Source organism: Martes martes (genome assembly GCF_963455335.1).
Source record: "Martes martes genome assembly, chromosome: 2".
NCBI classification, from domain to species: domain Eukaryota; kingdom Metazoa; phylum Chordata; class Mammalia; order Carnivora; family Mustelidae; genus Martes; species Martes martes.
In genome coordinates, this window is record NC_137889.1 from 172,734,312 (window position 1) to 172,756,705 (window position 22,394).

Consider the following 22,394-nt stretch of genomic DNA (forward strand, 5'->3'; position numbering starts at 1 on the left):
AACACATGAGAAAGCTGTTATTATTATGCCTATTTTACAGATGAGGTAACTGAGGCAGAGGTGGTTGTTAGACTGAATTGTGCCCCCTTCTGAATTCATATGTTGAAGCCGTACCCCCAGTGTGGTTGTATTTGGAGGTGGGGCCTCTAAGGAAGTAATTAAGGCTAAAGGAGGTCATCAGAGTGTCCCTGAATCGAATAGGACTGATGTCCTTAGAGAAGAGAGAGAGACACCAGGAATGCGTGCAGCAAGAGAAGAGGCCAAGCGAGGACACAACAGGGAGATGCCCTCTGCAAGCCAAGGAAGGCTGCTATGGGAGAAACCAAACCTGCCAGCACCCTGATCTTGGACTTCCAGCCTCCAGATTGGAGAAAATTCCTGCTGTTTCAACCACACAGCCTGTGCTCCTTGGTCTGGCAGCCAGAGTCCACTAACACAGAGGCGGATACAAGCTGAAGATAACCGGCTAGCACACAGCGGGGCTGGCCTCAGGCCCAGCTTGCCAGGCTGCCTCCCAGGTACAACAGCAATGCTGGTTTCCCTGGGGGTGGGGGGCAGGCATGCCCTGATCTATACCTGGGGGACCCCGGAGAGAACCGACAACCCCTCACCCAACACACAATGCACTCAACCTAACTACTCCACAGCTAGAGTGGGCTGATACCAGAGGTCAGGGAGACCAGCTCCCCTTCTGAAGAGGCCCCAGAGAATTCAGATCCAGAAGTACACTGAGGAGAAGGAAATACCACCCCCCCAACAGGGAATGAATGAGTACTTCCAAGTACTCCCAGTATTTCCTAGCCCCAAGGCGGTCTTGGTGCGCTTGCACAGACTGTCCACCGGAGGGCGCCCTTACCCTTCCTTCTTTCCTCCCTTCCCTCCCACCCTCCCTCCCTGCCACCTTCCCTAGCCCCCACCTCCTGGTAACGGATCACCACCGGAGGCAAGGAGTTTCCGATGGGGCAAAGGAAAGACAAGTGCCATCAGAGGTCTACCGCCTGTGCTCATCCCCGCAGGTCAGAACACTGCCGAGGTGTGGGAAGGCCCAGGGTCATCAGGCCCAGGGACAACCTTGGGGTGGGCGGGGGTGGAGGGGGAGGGATTCTTGTTAATCCACAGGGTAGGGTGAATCCAAACCATGTTGGAAGCCATTTATATGCATTTAAAAATAAAAACGAGAATGCCAATTTATTAATTTACACAAGGAAAGGGAAGTCTAACCAGATCCTCCTTTGGCGAACAAGAGGATTCGTTCTCCGGAAGAAATCCAGTCTGGAGCTAAACCCCCAGCCCGCTGCAGGCTCACGTGCAAAGATACCAGCCAGGAGCCCTCTTCCCCCTCCCAATGGCTGCAATCCTCAGAGAGTCATCGCTGGTGCCCGATACGGGCCCCCTGGTGTTGTGACTTAGAGCACACACGGTTCATTGTATGAGTCACCTCTGGCCCAGGAACCAGGCTGGTGTTATGAGGCCTATTTTTATCAATGAGGAAGTTGAGCAGAGGTGGATTCAAACAAGAGATGGAGCCTCGTGTTTCCAGAATGTCAAGGAACAAATTACACGCATGTGCATATTTAAACATCAACCTGCAGGTCGATCACACCAGACATCTTCACATACAATCACCATCGTCTTCCTCCCATGACCATTTATCAAGGGCCTACTCTGTGCTATGTGACACACAAAACTGAGAGTCTGGACTTGTGCAAAAGCGCGAAGGCGAGCACGGACATCCACAGGTCACGTTCTAAATGCTGCCTGCTCTACAGCGCGTACAACCACGCCAGGTACTCACGGCCCTGCAAGGCAGAAGCTACCTTTCTTGTTTTCCAGGTGAGAAACTCAGGTTTGGAATGTGTAGCTGAACTGCGCCCGGTCACACAGGAAATAAGCACCTGCTAGAATCCAATCAAGGTGGACGATTCTCCTGAGTTTACAGGCGAGGAGTCCGGCTCAGCAAAGTTCAGTGGCGTGACAGAGCTGAGGAGCCGAGGGATCCTGAGTCTCGTCTTTGTTCTGCCTTAGCTGTTCTAGAAATGTAGACACTCATGTTGGAGACAGACTGAAGTAACAGCAAGAGCAGACCAGATCCGATCGGGAATCCGGGACCACTGGATGGCTCCAGCCTGCCACAGCCCAAGGCCCAGGACAACTCAGAGTCCCCACAAGGCGTCTCCAAGAATCATGATCTGATGGTAACCACAGAAAACTTCTCCTGGTGGGACACGGACCATGTTGGAGAGAAGGGAACTTTTGCTGGAGACATTCGAGTGCCAACAGAAGCCGAGTCTGTGGCAGTAAATACGAGCTTCCCAGCCCACACTGCCTGAGGAAGAGCCCATGCAAGCCCAGACCAAGGAGCTAGGTGGGCAGGATCCTGCTTCTATTACTGATGAAAAGCAGCAGATGTCTGCACTCCTGGGAAAACACTCTTACTCCCTGCAAGTGTGAATGGTATTTTAATTTTCCCCTACAGGAGTCTTGGAAAAGACTCGGAGGCAAGTTCTATGATCCACATGGCTGATTTACACTATAGATTATATTTCTGCTGCTGTAAAGTCGAGAAATGTTATTTGCAGAGTAAGCACAGAGTAAAACCATAATGAATATCCAAGTTCTGCACATAAAGTAGGCCACTTTATTTTGCTAAGGAAAGCAGGCTGGCCATGTGAGCTTTAGAGGAGATGCTGATCCAAGGAAAGGAGCAGTGAGAGCCTGAAGTCAAGAGACAGGCTGTTCCCTCCGGGCTGGGGGCTGGGGACCTGGGGAAACAGGGAGTAGTCAGAGCTGGGACACTGGGGACATGGGGAAGTTACATATACAGTCTCGACTACTAACAAGTCTACTTGCAATATGGAAAATGCAATCCTCAAATAAACAGAGTATCAGTCTTAAAAATAGCCAAAAGCATGCTTGACAGGCAGTATCTGACGTGATACCGAAGTGATTTGACCCTCTACTCTAAAACGTGCCCAATGGATGACTCCACAAAGAATGATGTCACTTGGTCTTGGATAAAGTCCTTCCCTGGAATGGCTCAAGTGCAAATATAGTCCATCTTCACTATTTGCGGATTCCATATTCGCAAATTCACCTATTCGCTGAATTTTATCTGTAACACCCAAATCAATTCTCATCGCACTTCTGTGGTCACTCACAGACACGTAAGAGTGGCAAAATATTGGGGTCCCTTGATGTGGCCATTCCCAGTTGAGGCTGAATAGGGCAACACTCTACCTTCTAGTTTTAGCTCTTGTACTGTCAACAAGTGTTCTTTATGTGATCAGGTAGTGTCTCATTTTTTGCATTTTTGTGCTTTCTCTCGATGATTTCACTGGTTCATGTGGCCCCGAAGCAAAGTGCTAAAGGGCTATCCAGGATTCCCAAGCATAAGAAGGCTGTGAGGTGCTTTCTGGAGAAAACAGGTGTGCTAGATAAGCTCTATTCAGGCATGAGTTGCAGTGTTGTTGGTGTAAATTCAGGGTTAATGAATCAACAATATACATTAAATAAGGTGTCTTTAAAACACACATAAAACAAGGTTGTGTACTGAAAGGTTGATGAAAGTGTTGCAACCAGAGACTCCCAGGAACTTAGCTCTATATTTCTCCTAGGAGCAAGGCTTCCGTATTTCCTAATTTAGTGTTAGCAGTGCTTTTACAGGATTTTAGGAGAACCGCTGCAAATAACGGTTCATCATTCGAGCATCAACTGTGTCTGCCCTTCATGGCAGAGCAAGGATGGAGGGGCCTGGGCTAGTGAAAGGAGCTTTCTGGAATTTGTGGTAGTAGGGCGTAGGCGGGATTAACAGCCATGAAAAACCATGGGTTCTTGTCCTGGTGCTGTTTGCAGCTGTGACCTTCAGGATGTCCCCTGATTTTCTAGGCTTCACTTTCCTCATTGAACAAGAGAGAAGTGAAGCCAAGGAGGAAGAAGGGTTTGGGCTAAAAGATCTCTCAGGACATTCCCAGCTGGGAGATACCTCTCAAACATCTTACCCCACTGCTGTCCCCATGGGTTGCTCACTCGGCTCCAGCGACACTGGCCTCCAGGTCGATCCCTCCTCCGCCAGGCACACGCTCACCTTGGCCTCCCCTCCCCCCTCCATCTACCTGGTGTCCTCCCTCATGTCTGACTCCGTGTCCCCTTCTCGGGAGGCCCTCCCTCACTATGCAGGACTGTGAACACCCCACCCCCCACCCCCAGCATGATCTAGCGCTATCTTCCCTACTTTATTTTTCTCTATAGCAAGTATTTTCCCCTAATGCACTTATATCCTGCTTCTGTTTTGTGCTCTTTATCCCCCTCCTCACACTGGAAGGTATCCCCCCGACCCCCAAAGATAGAACCTGGCTGCTATAAGAGTTAATTCACTAAGTTCATGTATGTAAAGCAGGCTTTGGGCAGTACCCAAAACCTGGTAAAAGTGAGCTATAATTATCATCACCATGAGGACTAAGTGCATTTTTGCTGTTGGTTTATAAGAAAGGTTTTATTGAATGACTCACTAAGAAACGAAAAATCTGTACTTTCTACAAAGCGCCTGAGATAGAACTCAGTGAGCTCATAAAGTACAAAGACCTACAAAGACCTTAATTATAAGCACTGCTATTACCAACCCTAAAGAGACCATTTACGATGTTTTACTTCTCGAAGCTGACTCCTCGACATCCGTAAGAACTCATACAGGAAAAGCACTTAACCACGGCGCAGAGACCCAGAACACAAGGGCTCTGGGGACCAGGAACCCAACCACCTCATTTCACAAATGAGTAAACCCAAGTCCCGAGAGCACCACCGGCTAACAAGAATGATAATCTGCCTTGCAGGGAGCGGGGTGGGCACGGAAGGATGTCTTCCAGGGGGTTCCTCAGGAACCACCACTCACGGAAACAGGCCCTGACCAACTGGCACTTACTTGTAAATGCAAAGATGGAGTGAAGGTGAAGACAGGCTCTTCCCAGACATTTATGGTAAAATTTTAAGTAGTCATTTCAGAGAATTTACTTTAAATTAGATATTTTTAAGAAGAATTTTAAGTAGTCATTTCAGAGAATTTACTTTAAATTAGATATACTGCATTTTCAGAGTATGGATGAGATATTAAAAAGGAGGGCAGGGGCGCCTGGGTGACTCAGTGAGTTAAGCCTCTGCCTTTGGCTCAGGTCATGATCTCAGGGTCCCTGGGATCAAGCCCCGCATCGGGGTCTCTGCTAAGCAGGGAGCCTGCTTCCTCCTCTCTCTCTCTCTGCCTGCCTCTCTGCCTACTTGTGATCTCTCTGTCAAATAAGTAAATAAAATCTTTAAAAAAAAAAAGAAAAAGGAGGGCATTTTCGGCAACAGGCCAAAAAGGTAGTCCTGGAGATGACAAGGTATCTGAGGAATAGACATATCTCAGACTTTATCTGACCAAAGACACCCCTTATGGCTTCTTCTTATGAGCAGGCGCTGCCATTAGCTAGCCTGTTTAAGAAATGTATGTCAAGTTCCCAAGGCAGTAACTCCCCACACTGTTCTTCGTGTGGAGAGGAGCAGCCCTCACCCTGTGCGAGGGCGATACAGGGTTTCCAAATACAAGAAGATGGGCTTCTATTTTGAACGAAACATCTCTGGTCCCTGTCAGCTTACAAGGTTGGGTCTCTGTTCCAGATAGGCAACATACGTGTGTGTGTCTCACAAACATAATCATGTTTTAGCTTTCGTGTGCGTAGACACAAGGAAAGATGGGTAGAAGGAGCCTTAAGAATGCTCAGCAGTTGGGGCGCCTGGGTGGCTCCGTGGGTTAAGCCTCTGCCTTCAGCTCAGGTCATGATCTCAGGGTCCTGGGATCGAGCCCCACATCGGGGTCTCTGCTAAGCAGGGAGCCTGCTTCCCTTCCTCTCTCTCTCTGCCTACCTCTCTGCCTACTTGTGATCTCTGTCAAATAAATAAATAAAAATCTTAAAAAAAAAAAAAAAAAGAACGCTCAGCAGCTCTAGGAACTGAAAACTGTTCTACAAGCAAGCATGACTGGGACCAACTTTGGTGGATCACACAAAATCACCAAGGGGAGGAGGGACCCTGAGAGCGTTGCAAAGCACTAGCTTCCCAAAAGTCCAAGAGGAGATGTGACTTAGAGATTGAGTCCTGTCGCAAAGCCTTGGGATCGTAATGAGGCACACAGGAGTAAGCAGTTAGTGAGCTGAGTCTGGAGAACGACAGGGTGCAGAGAACGTGGTGCGAAGGGCCAGAGGGAAGGAGGGAGAACTTCGTATTCTGACTTCTGTGGGCTCCCTCGCCAGGTCAGGCCTCCCAGACAGGGACCAAGCCAGCTGGGGGACAACTGGGCTCCTATGCCCAGAATAGAACTGGGGTGGGGCTAGTGATCTAGGCCTGAGACAGCTGGCTCAAGTTCAAGGAGAAGCCTTATTCCTAAACTCTTCTTTTCCTAAACTCCTAAGGTAGACGGTCAATAGCTCGTCCTGTAATGCTCTATTCTTTGAATTAATTCCAGCTCCCCAATTAGCCTCAGAGCCTTGTTTTCAGAGCTGAACTCAAAAAGCTTTTCTTGTCCTCTGCTTGATTGAGACCCATCAAAAGAAAGTGACTTGCCCCAGGTCACCCAGCCTGTGAGTGGTGGATATGGATGAGGGGTGTGTGTGTGCAGGAGGGAGAAGGTCTCTTGAATCGCAACACAGTACTCCTTCCTCTGTCCCCTGCAGGTTCCCCCAAGAGCCACTTGAGGTCAGAGAACCACTGAGTATTTTTTTTCTATCCTACAATGCCTAGATCCGTGCCAAGCACATCATCGATATTTAATATCTGTTGATTAATTTTTTCTTCTAAGAAAAAGCAGTGTATCCAGAGAAAAATCAGCAAAACTAATCAAGACCACATGAGCCCTGTGAATTATAAAGAACAGTGGAGGGAGCCCAGATCAATTTTCTCAGAGAAGAATGAAAAGGGTATTTTGATGTATCTGAGCGTGGGGGAAATGCCAACCCAATGCTGTCCTTCCACACAACGTATGGAGCAAGATGTAGGCGCTCTGGGATTGCAAGGAGAATTTGGACAGCAGTAACACCGAACTTCTTGAGAAAAAGATAGCAAGATCTACCCAAAGGGCTGTGGGGTCTTCTTATCTCTGGGGCAAAGTTTTAAAGACAGTAATGCTGAGTGACTCTTCCATGACAAGCATTGGAGCGCTGACCACACAACTGTTAAAAATGCTTCGGGAAGAGCCTTCACACCTGGAAGGAGAGAACGGCAGTTCACACCTGGGTATAAGAGGACACAAAATATTTCTTTTCACGTCTGCAGAATATCTTCCCGTGTTAGCTATGGGATATGCTCCAGGGCTGCCCAGACTGCATTATCTTGATTCGACACAGTTTCCTCTAGTGGGACAGAGACTAGCTTCAACCAGCATGTCATCACCCTGCTAACATACGGGGACCCAGCACCTGCACAACGACACGCTCCTCTGGGCAGACCTCCTGCCCTTCACCGAGAAAGATCCTCAGCGAACTCGGGAGGATCGGGAAGGCGTTTTACTTCTGGTGGAAGGCCCACATATGCAGGGGGGCCACGGGGAAATCTCTCAGCTTCCTGTATCAATTCTCCTCCTCTGTGTTAACTTTATAATAAGCTAAAAAAAAAAAAAAAAAAGATTTGGAGAAAAGTGTTTTATAGGCACTACATTATTTATCTCTGCGACGGAAAGAATGCTTTAATGCTGCTTGAGGTAACAGGCCAGGTAATGCTGTAGTCCTTCATTCCTGGGCGATGCTTGTAAGTCCCTGACCCCTGGAAGGGGAGGAGGAGGGGGTGGGGGGGGCAGGGAGCAGCAGGCAGGCCAAGGAGCAAGCAAACCACCCACAGTTCCCTGCAACAGGGGGGCAAATCTGAGGTCAATTAATATTTACATGCAACTCTGCAATAAGTTTGTTTTTTTTTAAAGCTAGCATAAAATCCCTTTGGCTGAAGCCCCTATCTTTTCGCCAGGGCTCCGGAGTTGCTACGCCCAGTCTGGGCTTAAACCAGGGGCACCAGGAAAGGAAGGCTTGTATGACTAGACTCAGCAGCCTTCATCCCCATTCTGGCTGAACCAGTAAGGAATTCTGGACTGATAAATGCTTACCATAACTGTACTCTAACCTAAAGGAAAAGGGAAGAGCGATTTGTTCCATGTAAAGTGAAAAATTCACAAAACGCAGACACGGACACACACGGAACACAGCCCATCAGAGAACTGTTTCAAGGCTTGCTTTGCCTATCAGACGATGCAAGCGACAATCCCATTGACGCAGAGGAAATTCTCTATATGTATTGTCACTGTCTCCTTTCTGGAAATTAGACTGAAACTTCTCACATACAGAAGCCAGTACTATCTGCGTTTCCATTCACCACCATTGTGTTCCCAGACATTTCCCATTTTAATTTTTTTTCCTAAGGCCTGGAAAACAAACTTCTGCTGCTTGTGTTAAGCTAGGACACGTTGTAAAGCTCCAGTTGCTACAATGATGGCCAAGCTCAGGGTTGAGAGAGAGAGAGAGAGGGCAGGTACTTTCCAGTGAGCGTGCCTGGGACTGGCCTCCAGCTGACATCATCCACACCGCAGCAGAAACCTGTAACTCACCACGGCTGACACGGGGCTATGGGAACCCCACTACAGCACAATTTTGCGAAGAAACTATTGGAAGACCAAAATGAGACATTATGTTTAGCTAGAGCTGCAGGTTATCAAAGCATTCCTTCTTTTTTTTGTTTTTAAGATTTATTTTAGAGAGAGCGAGCACGTGCGTGCGCATGGGGGTGGCGGTGGGCAGAGGGAGGAGGAGAGAGAGAGAGAGTGTCCTCAAGCAAACTCCCTGCTGAGCTCAAAGCCTGACTCAGGGCTCGATCTCATGACCCTGAGATCCTGACCTAAGCCAAAATCACAAGTCGGACCGTTCACCAACTGAGCCATCCAGGCGTTCCCCTAACATCTTCGAGGACATCACCCCATCCTACCGCTGAGACAGGCAAAGTCCAGAGAGGTTAAGAGACTTATTCAAAGTCACACAGCTCGTCACCCACGGAACTGGAGCTAGAACACAGGTACTTCACCTCCTACTTGATAATCTTTCCACCTGGAACATGACGTTGCAGGGAGGGATGGAGACTGTGGATGGATTTTCCTCTTTTGTCATTTCCCAGTGCCTGGGAGTGCCACCACGGAAACCAAAAACAAGACATGCACCAAAAAATACATTTTGTATTTCCTCCCAATCTTCGAAAGAGTCGCACATCTTCAGGTAAACCTGAGCTTGTGGTAGAGAATTCCCACAACAGTCACACAGGAAACCAGAGAAACCAGCCAGATATGCTCGCGGGGCTGAGGGAAGGCCCAGCGATATGACCGGCCCAACAGTCCGCAGATGAAAATCTTGGGGCTTGGAAGCTGGGCCGCCTGGGTGCAAATCGCAGCTCTGCCCTGCACCAGCTGTGGAACCGTGGGCCGGTCCTCTAAGAGTCTATCCCTTGGCTTCAACCAGAAATAGGAGAAACAAACGAACACAACTCACAGGGCTTGTGAGACAACGAAACGGGGGAGCGCCATGTGGGTGTCTGTCATTGCCATTTATGGAGGGGCTACAGGAGCCTCAAAGACAGAAAACTGAGTGTGCCCAGTACGGCCCCAAACCACCTCGGTGTGTCTGTGCCTCACAAATACGAAATGCTCAACGGACCTCAGCGGTCATCATGATTGTCCGACTATGAGAAAGTGTGTGGGCCTGGGAGTCTATCTCAGGTTCCAGTCTTAGTTTGTCTACATAATAGATCTGTGATTTTAGGAAAGTGACTTAGATTCTGTAAATCTCGATTTCCTCACCTGTAAAAAGGAGTAACGGTATCACTTTCCTGGAAGGGTTGTGCGGAGAATCAGATGACCCACGGCAGGTCACACACCCAGCAGGGCGCTCAGCTCGCGGATGAATCAGAGTCATGTGCGTCCTCCCCACCATTCCCAAACGATGGCAGTCTATGCTGCATGCCACTCATGTCATTGCTTCTAGATCTCAACTAAAATATGGCACAGATGTATGAGAGCGGCTGAAGTAAGAGAGATAAACTTCATCTAGCATTTTATGTTACTTACGGAGTAATACTGGTCTACAGTGTTAGTGTCGAGGGAGCCCCATCTATAAATAAGCTCTAGGTTGCTATAGACATGATCTGAACTCACAGCTCTAAAAATAAAATAAAATAAAATAAAATAAAATAAAATAAATCATGGCTATCAGGGGAAGGGCTTTTTGAGAAATCATATATTCTTGGCTCTAGGTTCCATGTGTCATTAAATGGGCCAACTTCCCAGCCTTGCTAGAGATGGGGGTCACCGCTGCTCAGACTGACCACTGTAACGTGGCTGGAGTAGAAAAGCGGGACCCGGGTAGGAACCTCTCTGCCCCTTTCTAAGCAGCAAATCTGCTAAGAGAATGAGAGACCATAATAGAATCCAAAGGGACACCTCCCTTCTGTGTGCCAAGGGAACGTGAACTCACCATCTGATTAGAGATCTGGGTTAAGAATAGGTCCGTTCAAGAGCTAACCATGGAATTAATGATGTTACTTCTGGTCTGAGGGTCTCAAGGTCATTTGAAATTATCTTTTACACTAATTATTTTTAAAGATATAATTGACATATAACATTAGGTAAGTTTAAGGTATACAATGTGTTAGCTTGATACATTTATATATTGTAATATGAATACTATCATAACATTAATTAACACCTGGATCATGTCACATGATTATCTGTGTGTGTGTGTGTGTGTGTGTGTGTGTGTAGAACAATTAAGATCCACTCTCTTAGCAACTCCAAAGTTTATGATACAGTGTTGTTGACTATGATCACCATTTTGTACATCAGCTCCCCAGAACTTCTATCTTATAGCTGGAAGTTTGTACCCGTTGACTAGCATCTCCCCATTTCCCCCACCCCTGAACACCTGGTACCCACTCTGTTTCTACGAGCTTGGCTTTTTTTAGATTCCACATGTAAGTGAGAGCATACAGTATCTGTCTTTCTCTGTGTGACTTATCTCACCGAGCATGAGGCCCTCAAGGTCCATTCACATTGTTGCAAATGGCAGGATTTCCTTCTTTCTCATGACTGAATACTCCAGTTTGTGTGTGCGTATATACATATATATATATACACGCGCGCACACACACACATATCTATACCACATATTCTTTATCCGTTCATCTACTGATAAATGCTTACGTTGTCAATTAAAATTATTCGTGTGTTATTGCTTAGTGAGCCAATCTCAAACGTTGCCCTCAACATGAAGCGACTGAAATCCCGCAGCTGTCCCTTTCGGCAACACCGTCACCGTCGTCCTTCAGCAGGACCACCATTTTCTCTGCTGTGTTTTTCGTTTGCTCCCCTCCCCAGTCTGACGGACCTCATCCCAGCTGATACGTAACAGCTGTTGGATAAATATACGCCAAACAAAGGGACTGATGAACCCACGGCAGACAACTGTGAGAGCTGTTTCTCTCGGCCCCAGAGACTGAAGATAAGGAAGCCTGACTCTAAGCTTTCCTGATAAGCAGCAGAGACAGGAGTGGAGGAAGAACTCACACTCTGATCTCTGTGGCTCCCACCTGGGTGAGTCCCGGGAGTGAGGGTACCGTACAGCTCAGCTAACCTGACTCACATCTGAATAATTCTGACAGTCCTGGAGGAGGAGCCAGCACGTCTCTATAAATTTTCTTAACTGACAATAAGTGAGAAATGTTTGCGTTACTGCCTCAAGACTGGGGCTGGTATGAATTCCCAGTGCACAGTGCGCAGAGACCAAGGTCTTCCTTAATTAGCCTTCCTGGGCATCCGCCACCACGAGGCGCAACGGCCAACGACGGGTAACAACACGTCTCATTTCCACAGCACCCTTCGAAACTTGGGGGCTGCCGTGGCTGCCAATTCCTCGACTGCTCATTCGGGCAAGTGTGGTGACCAGAAGCTAATAAGGGAAAGGCAGCCAAGGTTCTGCCAGAAACACAGCATTGTGTTCGGCTGTGTTGGCAAATTAAGGGAGGAAAACAGTTTTAGAAACACAAAAGCTGTCCTCTGGGCTAGGAGACAAAATGAACATCCAAGGCCAATGGCTCAACGTCCGAGAATGAGTGTCAGCTCTGCTCCATGGAACGGGCTGTGCGAGGGTCAGGAAGACAGGCTTTGACGAGCCACACACTCTTGGGCAGACCCCATTGCCTCTCTCTGCTCCTCCTGCCCCCCGTCAGGCTTGAGTGAAATAGTCTGTATTTTCTCTTTGTGAATGTCAACCTAAAAGCCACACACGAGAGGAAGAATCTCATTCTGCCAAGACTTGATATGTTCATCATTGGCTCTGCGCCTTGGTTTCTTGATTCAACTGTGTTGATAATGCCCTTCACTAAAGACATTTTTGTTGAACGACTGAAATGTGGGAATGACATTTACCACAGCTTGTCTGTGCCAAGATGGCGGCGACAAAGCCTCCCATCCGCGTACTCCTGCAATGTGACCTCGCGCTCTCAAGAGGCAGGATCCACGTCCCCACCTTTGGTCTGGGCCGGGACTGCCCTGATCAACAGAATATGGTGCAGTGTGGAGTCAGTTCGAGGAATAGCCTTGTCACCCCTGGTGGCTTTAGCTGATTGCTTCTTAGAAGGAAGACACCACATGAGAAGTACACCCGCCTACCAGAGACCACGCCTGTGAGAGACCCAGCCATTGGGAGAGGCCCTGAAAGACGAGATGCCAGGTGAAGGGAGAGAGAAGCCTGGGAGCACTGAGCCGCTAGACATGTAAGTAAGAGGCCATATTGGGAGTGGACCCTCCAGCCCCAGCTGCCTCCATGTGGATCAGAAAGGAACTGCACTGCTGAACCTTGCCCAGAATCCACAAAAGCACAAGCGAAATAAATGGTGGTTTTAAGCTCCCAGGAGCCCGAGAGGCTCCTAATGAGGAGCCCAACAAGAGGCTCGATCTCACAATCCTGAGACCATGACCCGAGCCAAAATCAAGAGTCTGACGCTTAACCGACTGGGCCACTCGGACGCCCTGGTGATGAACTTCATAGTAATAAATCTGTTCCTAAAAGCATTTGCTGAAAACGAACACAAACTGACATATAAAATTATTTTCAAATCTTCTGCGTTTACATTTACTGAATGGGGAAGAATCACTCAGTCCCGTGGCAACCCAAGTACCCTCAGGCTTAGCGTCAGCCTAGGTACCCTCTCCTTCTGGAAAACCATGTGAGCCACCCAGGGTAGGAGTTAGTCAGCCAGGGTAGGACTTAGCACTGAGAACAATGCATCAAACTGGTCTGTTTGTTGTCTGCCTCTCGAAGCAGGGAACATACCTATTCCTCTTTGCGTAGGAATAGTAAAAAAGGGCTAATACATAAAGAATGCTTCTTAAGTGCCAGGGATGGTTCTAGGTACTTGACCTGTATCTTGTATCAACCCACTGTTTACCCCCCTTGGTGCGAGGTGGCCACTAGTATCATCCTCACTCTACAGTAGACGAAACCGAGGTACAGAGAGGCAGAGCACTTTGTCCAAGGTTGCCCAGCTAGTCAACAGCAGAGTCCAGTTTTAAAGCCACTCAGTCTGGGTCCAAAATCCCAGAATGTGCTTAATTACGTCTCACACAGCTGCTCCTTTAGCCTTGTGCACTCAGTGAACATGTTTGATGCAATGAAGGCATCGACAGCAGAAATCCAATCCAACCTTTTCATACAGATCAGGATTTCTGGAAGAAAAACCTGTGCCACATGAATAAAAGTCAATTAGGAGAACTATATACAGACACAGAATCCCGCACTAACGCTAACTAATGATCATGAATTTGCTACACAGACCAGAAATAAATCCGAATGAGTAGATACTCCCTGTCCCTTCCTGTTTATCTATTCGTGCTAATCTAGTCAGTAGCCGCTAATATAATTACTTCATGAAAATCCATGCTACTAGGAAGCAAGGGAGGGCACAGATAAATAGAGCTCACAGAGGAATATTGGAATTTCATGTTCATTCATCACCCGCTTCAGAAAGCTCTTCCACCAAGCCCACAATCGGACTGATCTGCACCGTCTCCATCCCCCCACCACTGCCCCCATTTTGGGGGCAGGTTGTAACGCAAGAGTGAGCAGACAAGCAGGGCTTACAGAAGATCCGGCGCCTGGTTAAAAAAATCCTCCAGCAGCTGACAACTGCTTGCAAATGGGCCCTCACAGAGCAGGCAAGAGCCGTGCATCAAGGCTATGTCCACGTCCCTGCAGAGGACGTGTGGAAAGGATGCTTTGGTCAGGTTTCAAACTTTGTAGTGTTACCCCTCAAAGTGCTGTCGGTACGCCAGCCGCGGCAGCATCTGGGAGCCTAACTGGAACACAGTCCCTCGACTGGCAACACCTACATCTGAAGCCGCTAACACGGGCAGGGAAGTTTGAAAGCAGTGCCAAGTGTGGACCACATGAGTCTGGAGGGTGGTGAAAAGAAAGGGAGTGGGGGGGTCTGTCCTCAAGCTACGACCTTGCAGTGCCCTCACCCAAACTCATCTCTGGCATCTCTGATCCCTCCGCCCAGAACTCCCAGGCAGCCTCAAGGTTACCCTTACAGCTTAGGGAGCCAGTAATCGGCAGTGGGTGGGCCTGACGCTTTCTTGCGCTTTCAGCTCAAACGCATCTGAGTTCGAGTCCTCCTTCCACCAGTTACTAGCTGTGTGATAAATTCTGTGACCTGTTTGAAACATTGGTTTCTTATCTATAATCTCAGAAAATAAGCAGCAGGGAAACAGCCTGAGAGTGCCCGTGCGCCTAGCAGAGTCCAAGCATGTCTTTGGAGAAGGGGGCCCAGCAGCCTGTCTCCAGCCCTGGAGAGTACTCAGGGGCCAGTTCCGTTTCCTTGCCTTCTCCAGCTCTGAAGATCGATCAGATGGCACTAGCCCGTCTGCAGATGCAGAGGTCAGGACCGCTTCATTTCATCTTAAAATTTCTCTGAACCAGAGTGACTTCTGAGAGGATCCCACATTCATTTCCCAGAGGAGGACGCTGAAAGGGGGTGAATTAAGTGCCTGGAATAAAATCATCTTTCTTACCCGGGTCCTTTATGCTGGATTTCAGGGCAGCAGGTTCTACAGGCAGTTCTAAATATCCTGGAAATGATCTTTTATCAGTTGGGGTGGTCCAAGGCCCAGGAGACCCCACCTTTGAGTGCCATCTCTACCACAAGCTAATTGTGTGACCCTAGGGAAGTTATTTACTCAACTTTTCTGGGACTGACTTTTTTTTTTCACCCAGTCACTTCCAGCCATAAGCAATTCAATGATTCCGACTGAAAGGTGGTCTCTGCCCATTTTTTTAAGATGTAATTTTTGGTACTGTCCACAAGGTGGCAGCACCCCTCCTTTACAGAAGTCCAGGCCAGGCAGAGTGACACAAAGGATGAGAAAGAACCCTAACTAGCACCCATTTTTCAAAGCCTTAAGTTTTCTACAATTTAACCAAAACATTTTATTTTAGTGTTGATCACAATCATCAAGAGTTTGGTTGGCAATGTGCTACATACCATTAGGAAAGGACAGTTTTATGGGGCTAAGTTTGGATTTGAAGGTATTACAGTAGGAAGAGTGAAGGTCAGACAGCAAATTAATGGGAATTTAGAAATGCAAGCTACCTGACGGCTCAAACAGCGCAAGGGGTTGCCTTCTTGACAAATGAAGCACAAGAGGTAATTATCTACCAAAGGTTTGTGTACACAGAAATTTTAAAGGGTGCCTGGGTGGCTCAGGTCTTGGTCCTAGAGTCCTGGGATGGAGTCCCACATGGGGCTCCCTGCTCATCTGCTTCTCCCTCTGCCCCTCCCCCTGCTTGTGCTCACTCTCTCTCTCAAATAAATAAATAAAATCTTTAAAAAAACCATTTTCACATGGAAGAGTAACACAAAAGAGACAAAGAAATGATTAGAGAAAAAATATTTGAGATTACAATAATGAATAAAATTTGGAATTTAAAACGCACAGAAATGAAACAGTGTGGTACCCTGAACTAGACGTGGAACAGAAAAAGGACATTTGAAGACAAACTAGTAACATCAGGATGAAGTGTTTAGTTAATTGTTTTGTGCTCCTATTAATTTCTCAGTTTGGACAAATACACTTCGGTTGTGTAAGACAGGACACTAGGGGAAGTGGGGTGAGGGAGATCTGGGAACTCTCTGTACTACCTCTGCAACTGTTCTGTATTTTTAAAATTATTCCTAAATATAAATTTTATCTAAAACTTTCAGAGTGGGCACCTGGGTGGCTCAGTCGTTAAGCATGTGCCTTCGGCTCAGGTCATGATCCCAGGGTCCTGGGATCGAGCCCCACATCAGGCTCCCTGCTTGGCAGGAAGCCGGCTTCTCCCTCTTCCACTTCCCCTGCTTGTGTTCCCTCTCTCTCTCTGTTTCTCTCTGTCAGATAAATAAATAAACTCTTTAAAAAAGATAAATAAAACTTTCACAGAACAAAACTTTGTTTCACAGAAAAGAGCCAAGAATGAAAAGAAACACAGAGTTTCATGAAGCAACGTCCCGTCTCAATAATTTCAGAAGGAGACATTTAGAGGAGGACATAGCTCAGGTGCCATGAAACTAGGCTGAATACATTAAAATGACAAAGCCTAGAATAAAGTGGGTGGTGAACAAAGAGGTGTATTCTAGGATATTCCTGGGGGAATTATACATGGCGGGATCCTTTCTGTAAAGCAGTATTGCCATAAGCTGACAGCCTCTGACCCGAGAGTACCTGTTTCAGCGACCTACATCAAAGCAATAATTTAGAAGGAGAAAGTCACCTAGTTTTATGAAGTTGTAGTTCCACTCTGTAATGCTAAAAGTTGCTCCTACAGCTGCTGGGTGCCCAGATGGGTTATGGTGCTATTCATTAAATGTGATATTGTATCACCGGAGTTAAGAACGGTAAATCTGAGAACAGCAGAAAGGAAGATATGAAATGTTTTTTAAAGATTTTATTTATTTGAGAGGGACAGCGAGTGTGCACACAAGTGTAAATGGGGGGAGGAACAGAGGGAGAGTGACAGACCCCGGCTGAGCGTGGAGTCCCGGAGTGGGGGCTTAATCCCACGCCCCTGATTATCATGACCTGAGCCGAAATCAAGAGTCAGACACCCAGCCTACTGAGCCACCCAGGCATGCCCGTGAAATAATTTTTAAAGAGCTCATGACATGTAGTATCCTAGATTGGGTCCAGCAACCAAAAAAAGGGCATTAGTGAGAAAAAAAAATGAAAAACTGAGTGAGGTCTATAGTTAATAACATGGTATTAATAGTCATTTATGAATGTTCATTATGGTACTATGATAATGAAGATGTTATTAGGGAAAGCTAGATGAAGGAGGTACCTGGGAAGTCGAACTCTGTGACTCTTCTGTAAATCTAGAATCATTTTAAAATTAAAAAAAAAAAATGAAGACCTCAGCATTATACACAAACACATACCCATCACCATCAACTACAAAAATAACTATTGGACAAAAAATTAGGTAGGCTCAAAAAACATTTCGAGAGTTTTAAAAATACTTTGCTCTTTGAGACGGGGTTGGGGAGGGGGTGCTTGTGTACACGTGCGTGTGTACATGCACATACATGTGCGGGCAGTGATGTGGTCATTTTATGTTGCCATTGTTATTTAGAGGTTCCAATGAACAACTTGATTGTGAAGGTGCCCAGACTCCAGTGGCTGGAGAGGGTTTGCAACACCCACATCCTGATAGCCTGAAAATGATTTTGATTTTTTTTTTAGCATGTAAATTTCACTTAGGAAGAAAGACGTTTTCTAGAATAACTTTTTAGTAATCTGTCCTTTGGGGCTATATTTATAATTACATGGCACATGAAATTATTTTTTTCCCTAAAGAAAGGATACTTTCTGCTTATCTGGGGAGGCACTCCGTTTTCTAGTTTTTGGCTGACTGAATGCATGTGCAGGGTTATCTAAAGCAATAACGGACTTCTACAAAAGAACTTCAACATCTAGAAAATCCAGGTCTTTGCCACTTTTCCCTTCTCAGGTGCCCTAGGTAACCTGAAACAGGCATGAAGGGGACAGGTGGCAAAGGTATGTCTGTGACGTGGGGGGACTCCTCCAAAGTGACTTCAGTGAAGTCAGTACCAAACTCATTTGTTTTTTTTTTTAAGATTTTATTTATTTATTTGACAGACAGATCACAAGTAGGTATAGAGGCAGGCAGAGAGAGAAGGGAGGAAGCAGGCTCCCTGCTGAGCGGAGAGCCCGATGCGGGACTCGATCCCAGGACCCTGGGATCATAACCTGAGCTGAAGGCAGAGGCTTTAACCCACTGAGCTACCCAGGCACCCTCATTCGCTTTTTCAAAATTGGTAAAGAATAACTTCGTTTAGGGCCACCGGATTTTAAATTAGTTGTAGTTTGGAGAGAACAGCTTGGCCTTCCCCGCAAGGCTTCCCGTGCCCATTTCCAAGTGTGACCTTGCATCCATCATAGAAGCCCAGACTCCTCGATGGCCTCAAGGGAACATCAACCCTGCTGTGTCCGTGGCAAATGAAAGCGTGTAGATCTGCCGATCACCAGCGATGCTGTGTTATCTCCACGCCAGCCCCCTTGGCTTCCTCCTGTTCTAGGCCCAACCTTGACCATAAGCCTTGTTGAAACTGTACAACTAAGGGAGGGTTTAAAAAGCCCTGCAGCCCATCCCTTCCACTTTTGGAGTCTAGTTCATCACAGCCTCAAGTCAGACCAGCAAGCGAGGACACACTGTTGTAACTTTCCATCAATTCGCTTGAAAGGAGTTTGGCTTGGCTGTTTGTCCTTTGCTTCCAATGAGTAATGCTATGAAAGACCGACCAGTGAAACCCAAATTTCCACATATCTCTGTATAGTTCAGTATTATTAAGGATACATCACTTGGTGGTTGCCTCTAAGTAAAGCTCCAAGTGAGAATTTTCCTTTTTCTTTTAATTGAGGTATAATTGACATGTAACATTATATTAGTTTCAAGTGTATGACACAATGATTCAGTACTTGCATATATTGCAAAATGATCACCAGAGTAAGTCTAGTTAACATCCATCACCATACACAGTCACAAATTTTTTTTCTTCTTGTGATAAAGAATTTTTAAAAAGATCTATTCTCTTAGCAACTTTCAAATTTGCAATGTGTAAGGAGTTTTTTTTCTCCAAATCTAGTGAGCATAGCCTCTGTAGCTACAGGGCCTGGATTCAGATCCTGACGCTATTTACTGACTAGCTGTTTAACCTTCTATGACTCAGTTTCCTCATCTGCAACACAGAGATAATGACATGCCACTGAATTTTTGTAAGGGTGAGAGCTAGCAGAAATAGTTTTAAGGCCAATGCCTGGCAAAAAGTTAACAATAAATATTCATTATTACGGTGACTTTATAAAAGAGCTCTAGGAAAACGGTTACATGCCATCAGGACCGGGAGGCTTCTGCCTCACGGACTGTGGGATTCATATAACGTAGGGTCCCAAGACCCTCTGCCTTCCCACTGTGCTGGGCGTCTTTAACAATGATAAGGACAGCATGGGGACCTTTAGAATCCAGGGTGGGCAGGGTTGGTGAGAAGCATGCGTAGTTTGTCAACATCTTTTAAGGATTCTGAGTTGGCCTAGGGATTTGTGCTCTTCGCCCTAAGAATCCTCAATATAAATAATCACCCACAGGCACAAAAACGAATCTGCAGATCAATTTCCATAACTGGGCAGAGGCTTCTCCCTAGTCTGATCTTTTCTTTTTCTTTCTTTCTTTTTTTTTTTTTACATTTTCCGAAAGATTTCATTTGTTTGTCAGAGAAAGAGAGAGAGCATGCACAAGCAGGGGAAGCGACAGGCTCCCCTCTGAGCAAGAAGCCTGACGTGGGACTTGATCCCAGGACCCTGGGATCATGACCTGAGCTGAAGGCAGCTGTGTAACCCACCTAGCCACCCAGGCACCCCGCTAATCTGATCTTTTCTGACTCTTGTCTATTGTCCCAGTAGAGACAGATGCACTGATCATTCCTTTACATTTTCTGTGCCTTAAAAAAAAAAAAACCAATGCATTTGTTCTTATAAGTTTTCGAAGACCTTACCTAAAACAGGGTAGGATATAAGATAAATAATACGATACATGTACTTTTTTTATTTAGAACTCAGTCCAGCTCCAGTGACTTATGGCAACACTGAACCTCCTTACCAACATGAACAAATTCGTAATAGGCATTCAACAGACACATGGGCACTGGCAAGGGGTAGAAAGAGAATTCTGTGAATAGGACCACTGGGAGGTAAAAAGAGGAAGCACAACTTGGGTCATATTTCAACCAGGTCTCCTGTTCCTGGTACCAATTCCACCTCCTGCCTGGCCCTCCCCACCCACTTGTCAGTTTCAAGCCCCCCCTCACTCCCCAGCCCTTCTCCCTTCTGCCTCCAGCCTCTGCTGATAACCCTTGTAAAACACCTGGGCACAAACTGAATGATTCCCAGCCCGCCTTCCTATTCTACTGCATCTGCTCCCTGCCATAAAACTCGTCTTTAAAGGCCAGTATGTTAGCGGCAGCTCAAGGACCTGCTCAGAACACCCCTGGCTCGGGGGTGGCCTTCATCGTATGAGGCTGTGCTGAGCCTGTAGCTGAGCGGGCGGACTAGGAGCGGCGGGGTTCCGCTGCGAGCCCGGATTCTCATAGCCCTGATGGCAGCATGGCTGTTTCTAGCCAAGGAGTCAAGGTTTTGAAACTGCACAGTGTTTCCCCACTGAACTACTACTAAGGGAGCTTACTGGCTGTTTTATTCACAGACACAGATCTGCTTTAGGAATGAGAAGAAATATCGAGGACCGGCTACATAATTTGCAAATGGAAATGTAATACACAGAACGAAAACGCAGAGCCCCTGTTCAAAGGCAGGGGGAAATGCCGTAAAAAGGGCTGAAACGAAACTGCTGCCTTTCCCGCTTTCTCTCTCTTCACTCATTACGGTGGGTCTTCCTTGGTATTTAAAGTCATGCTCTCTTGGGCACGGGACACCTGCAGGATAAGTGCAGACCCTCACAAGTGTCCACCCCACAGACCAACACCTTCTGGGTTCCCCATGCCGCGAGTTGCTGGACCGATGCGCCCACACCCTGGCCAGGAATGGGGAAACTGAGCCAGGCATCCCCCTTTCCCGTGGACCCATCTCCCGTACCCTGAGGTGCAGCAGATAGGTGACCCTCCAGTATACCCCAACTTCTGTGCCAGAACACACCAGGTACCTGGACTGGGAGTGGGCAGGGCCTCATCCCCCACTGAACTGCCCCCCCTCCCCGCAGGGAACATACTGCTGTGCTGTCAGCCTGGGCTGGGTAGGCCACCACTTTGCCCTTTTCAATATGTCACAGGAGAACGTGTGTCCAGAGCCAACTCCCCCCGTGCTCCCAGTGAGGCCCCCACTGGGGTGGAAGGCAGTAGCGATTGCTGGGTGGAGGCAGCGATGAGGCTGTGTGGCAGGGCCTGAGGGGCCGAGGAGAAGGGGAACAAGCAGTCAAGGACCTCTCAGGGAGGTAGGAAGGTGGCAGGATTGTTCCCAAACCAAGGCTCCAAGTCTCTGCTGCATCGCCCCACTGGATGTCACTTACAAAAACAGGAATCCAAAGATGAGAGAATTTAGAATTTCAAGATGGCGACCACATCGCATGAAAGCCCGGGCCCGGGGCCCTGTGCGAGGACACTGGCCACACGCCCGTATTGGCCTTGCTGGCCCCCCGCCAGGAGTCCAGAAGGAAAAGCGCACTCTCGTTTTCCATCATAAATCAGGCCTGGGCTTAGGAGAGAGAGGGTGCGAATGTGAGGCTGTTCTGGAACAGGGGGGCCCAGAAGCCTTGAACCTGCCGACCGCCCCTCCCAGGGCTCTGCAAGGCTTCCGAAGCCCACTCTCTTGCACAATAATTCTAACTTATTACGTGGTGCAAAGAACTGGTGTAGTGTGATACAGGCACAGTCCTGATGATCATGGAAATCCTCCCAAACCTCACTTGGCCTAGGGATGTATTTCAAGTGTTGGGGAGCTTAGGGAAGAGAGCATATCGAGGACTAACTGCTTCATCCGTGGCGCTGGGTTGACAGTTCATGAAAACCGAGCCATTTCCAAAGTCATTACTTCAATGCAAGAATATAACCTGGCCACTAATAACACGTTTCTTACAAACCTTGGCTTCTGGGTCGCTATTGATGCTGCAAGAATCATCCTCCTCAGCATGGGGGGCATGTCTGGAAAGAAGGACAGAAAGCCGGACTGAGAATTCTACCGGAAACTCCAGCCGCACGAAGTCAGCCACGATGGCGGGTCCTTTGCA

General features: G+C 47.4%; 1 protein-coding gene across 1 annotated transcript in view; it reads right to left on the bottom strand.

The window, feature by feature from the left end:
* The window catches only part of APBB2 (amyloid beta precursor protein binding family B member 2), a 375,440-nt gene that overhangs the window by 84,536 nt on the left and 268,510 nt on the right, over positions 1-22,394 (bottom strand). The window contains exon 11 of the mRNA XM_080797039.1: positions 22,248-22,308. Within this exon, the coding sequence (XP_080653165.1) occupies positions 22,248-22,308 (61 nt within the window). The remainder of the gene's footprint in view (positions 1-22,247; positions 22,309-22,394) is intronic.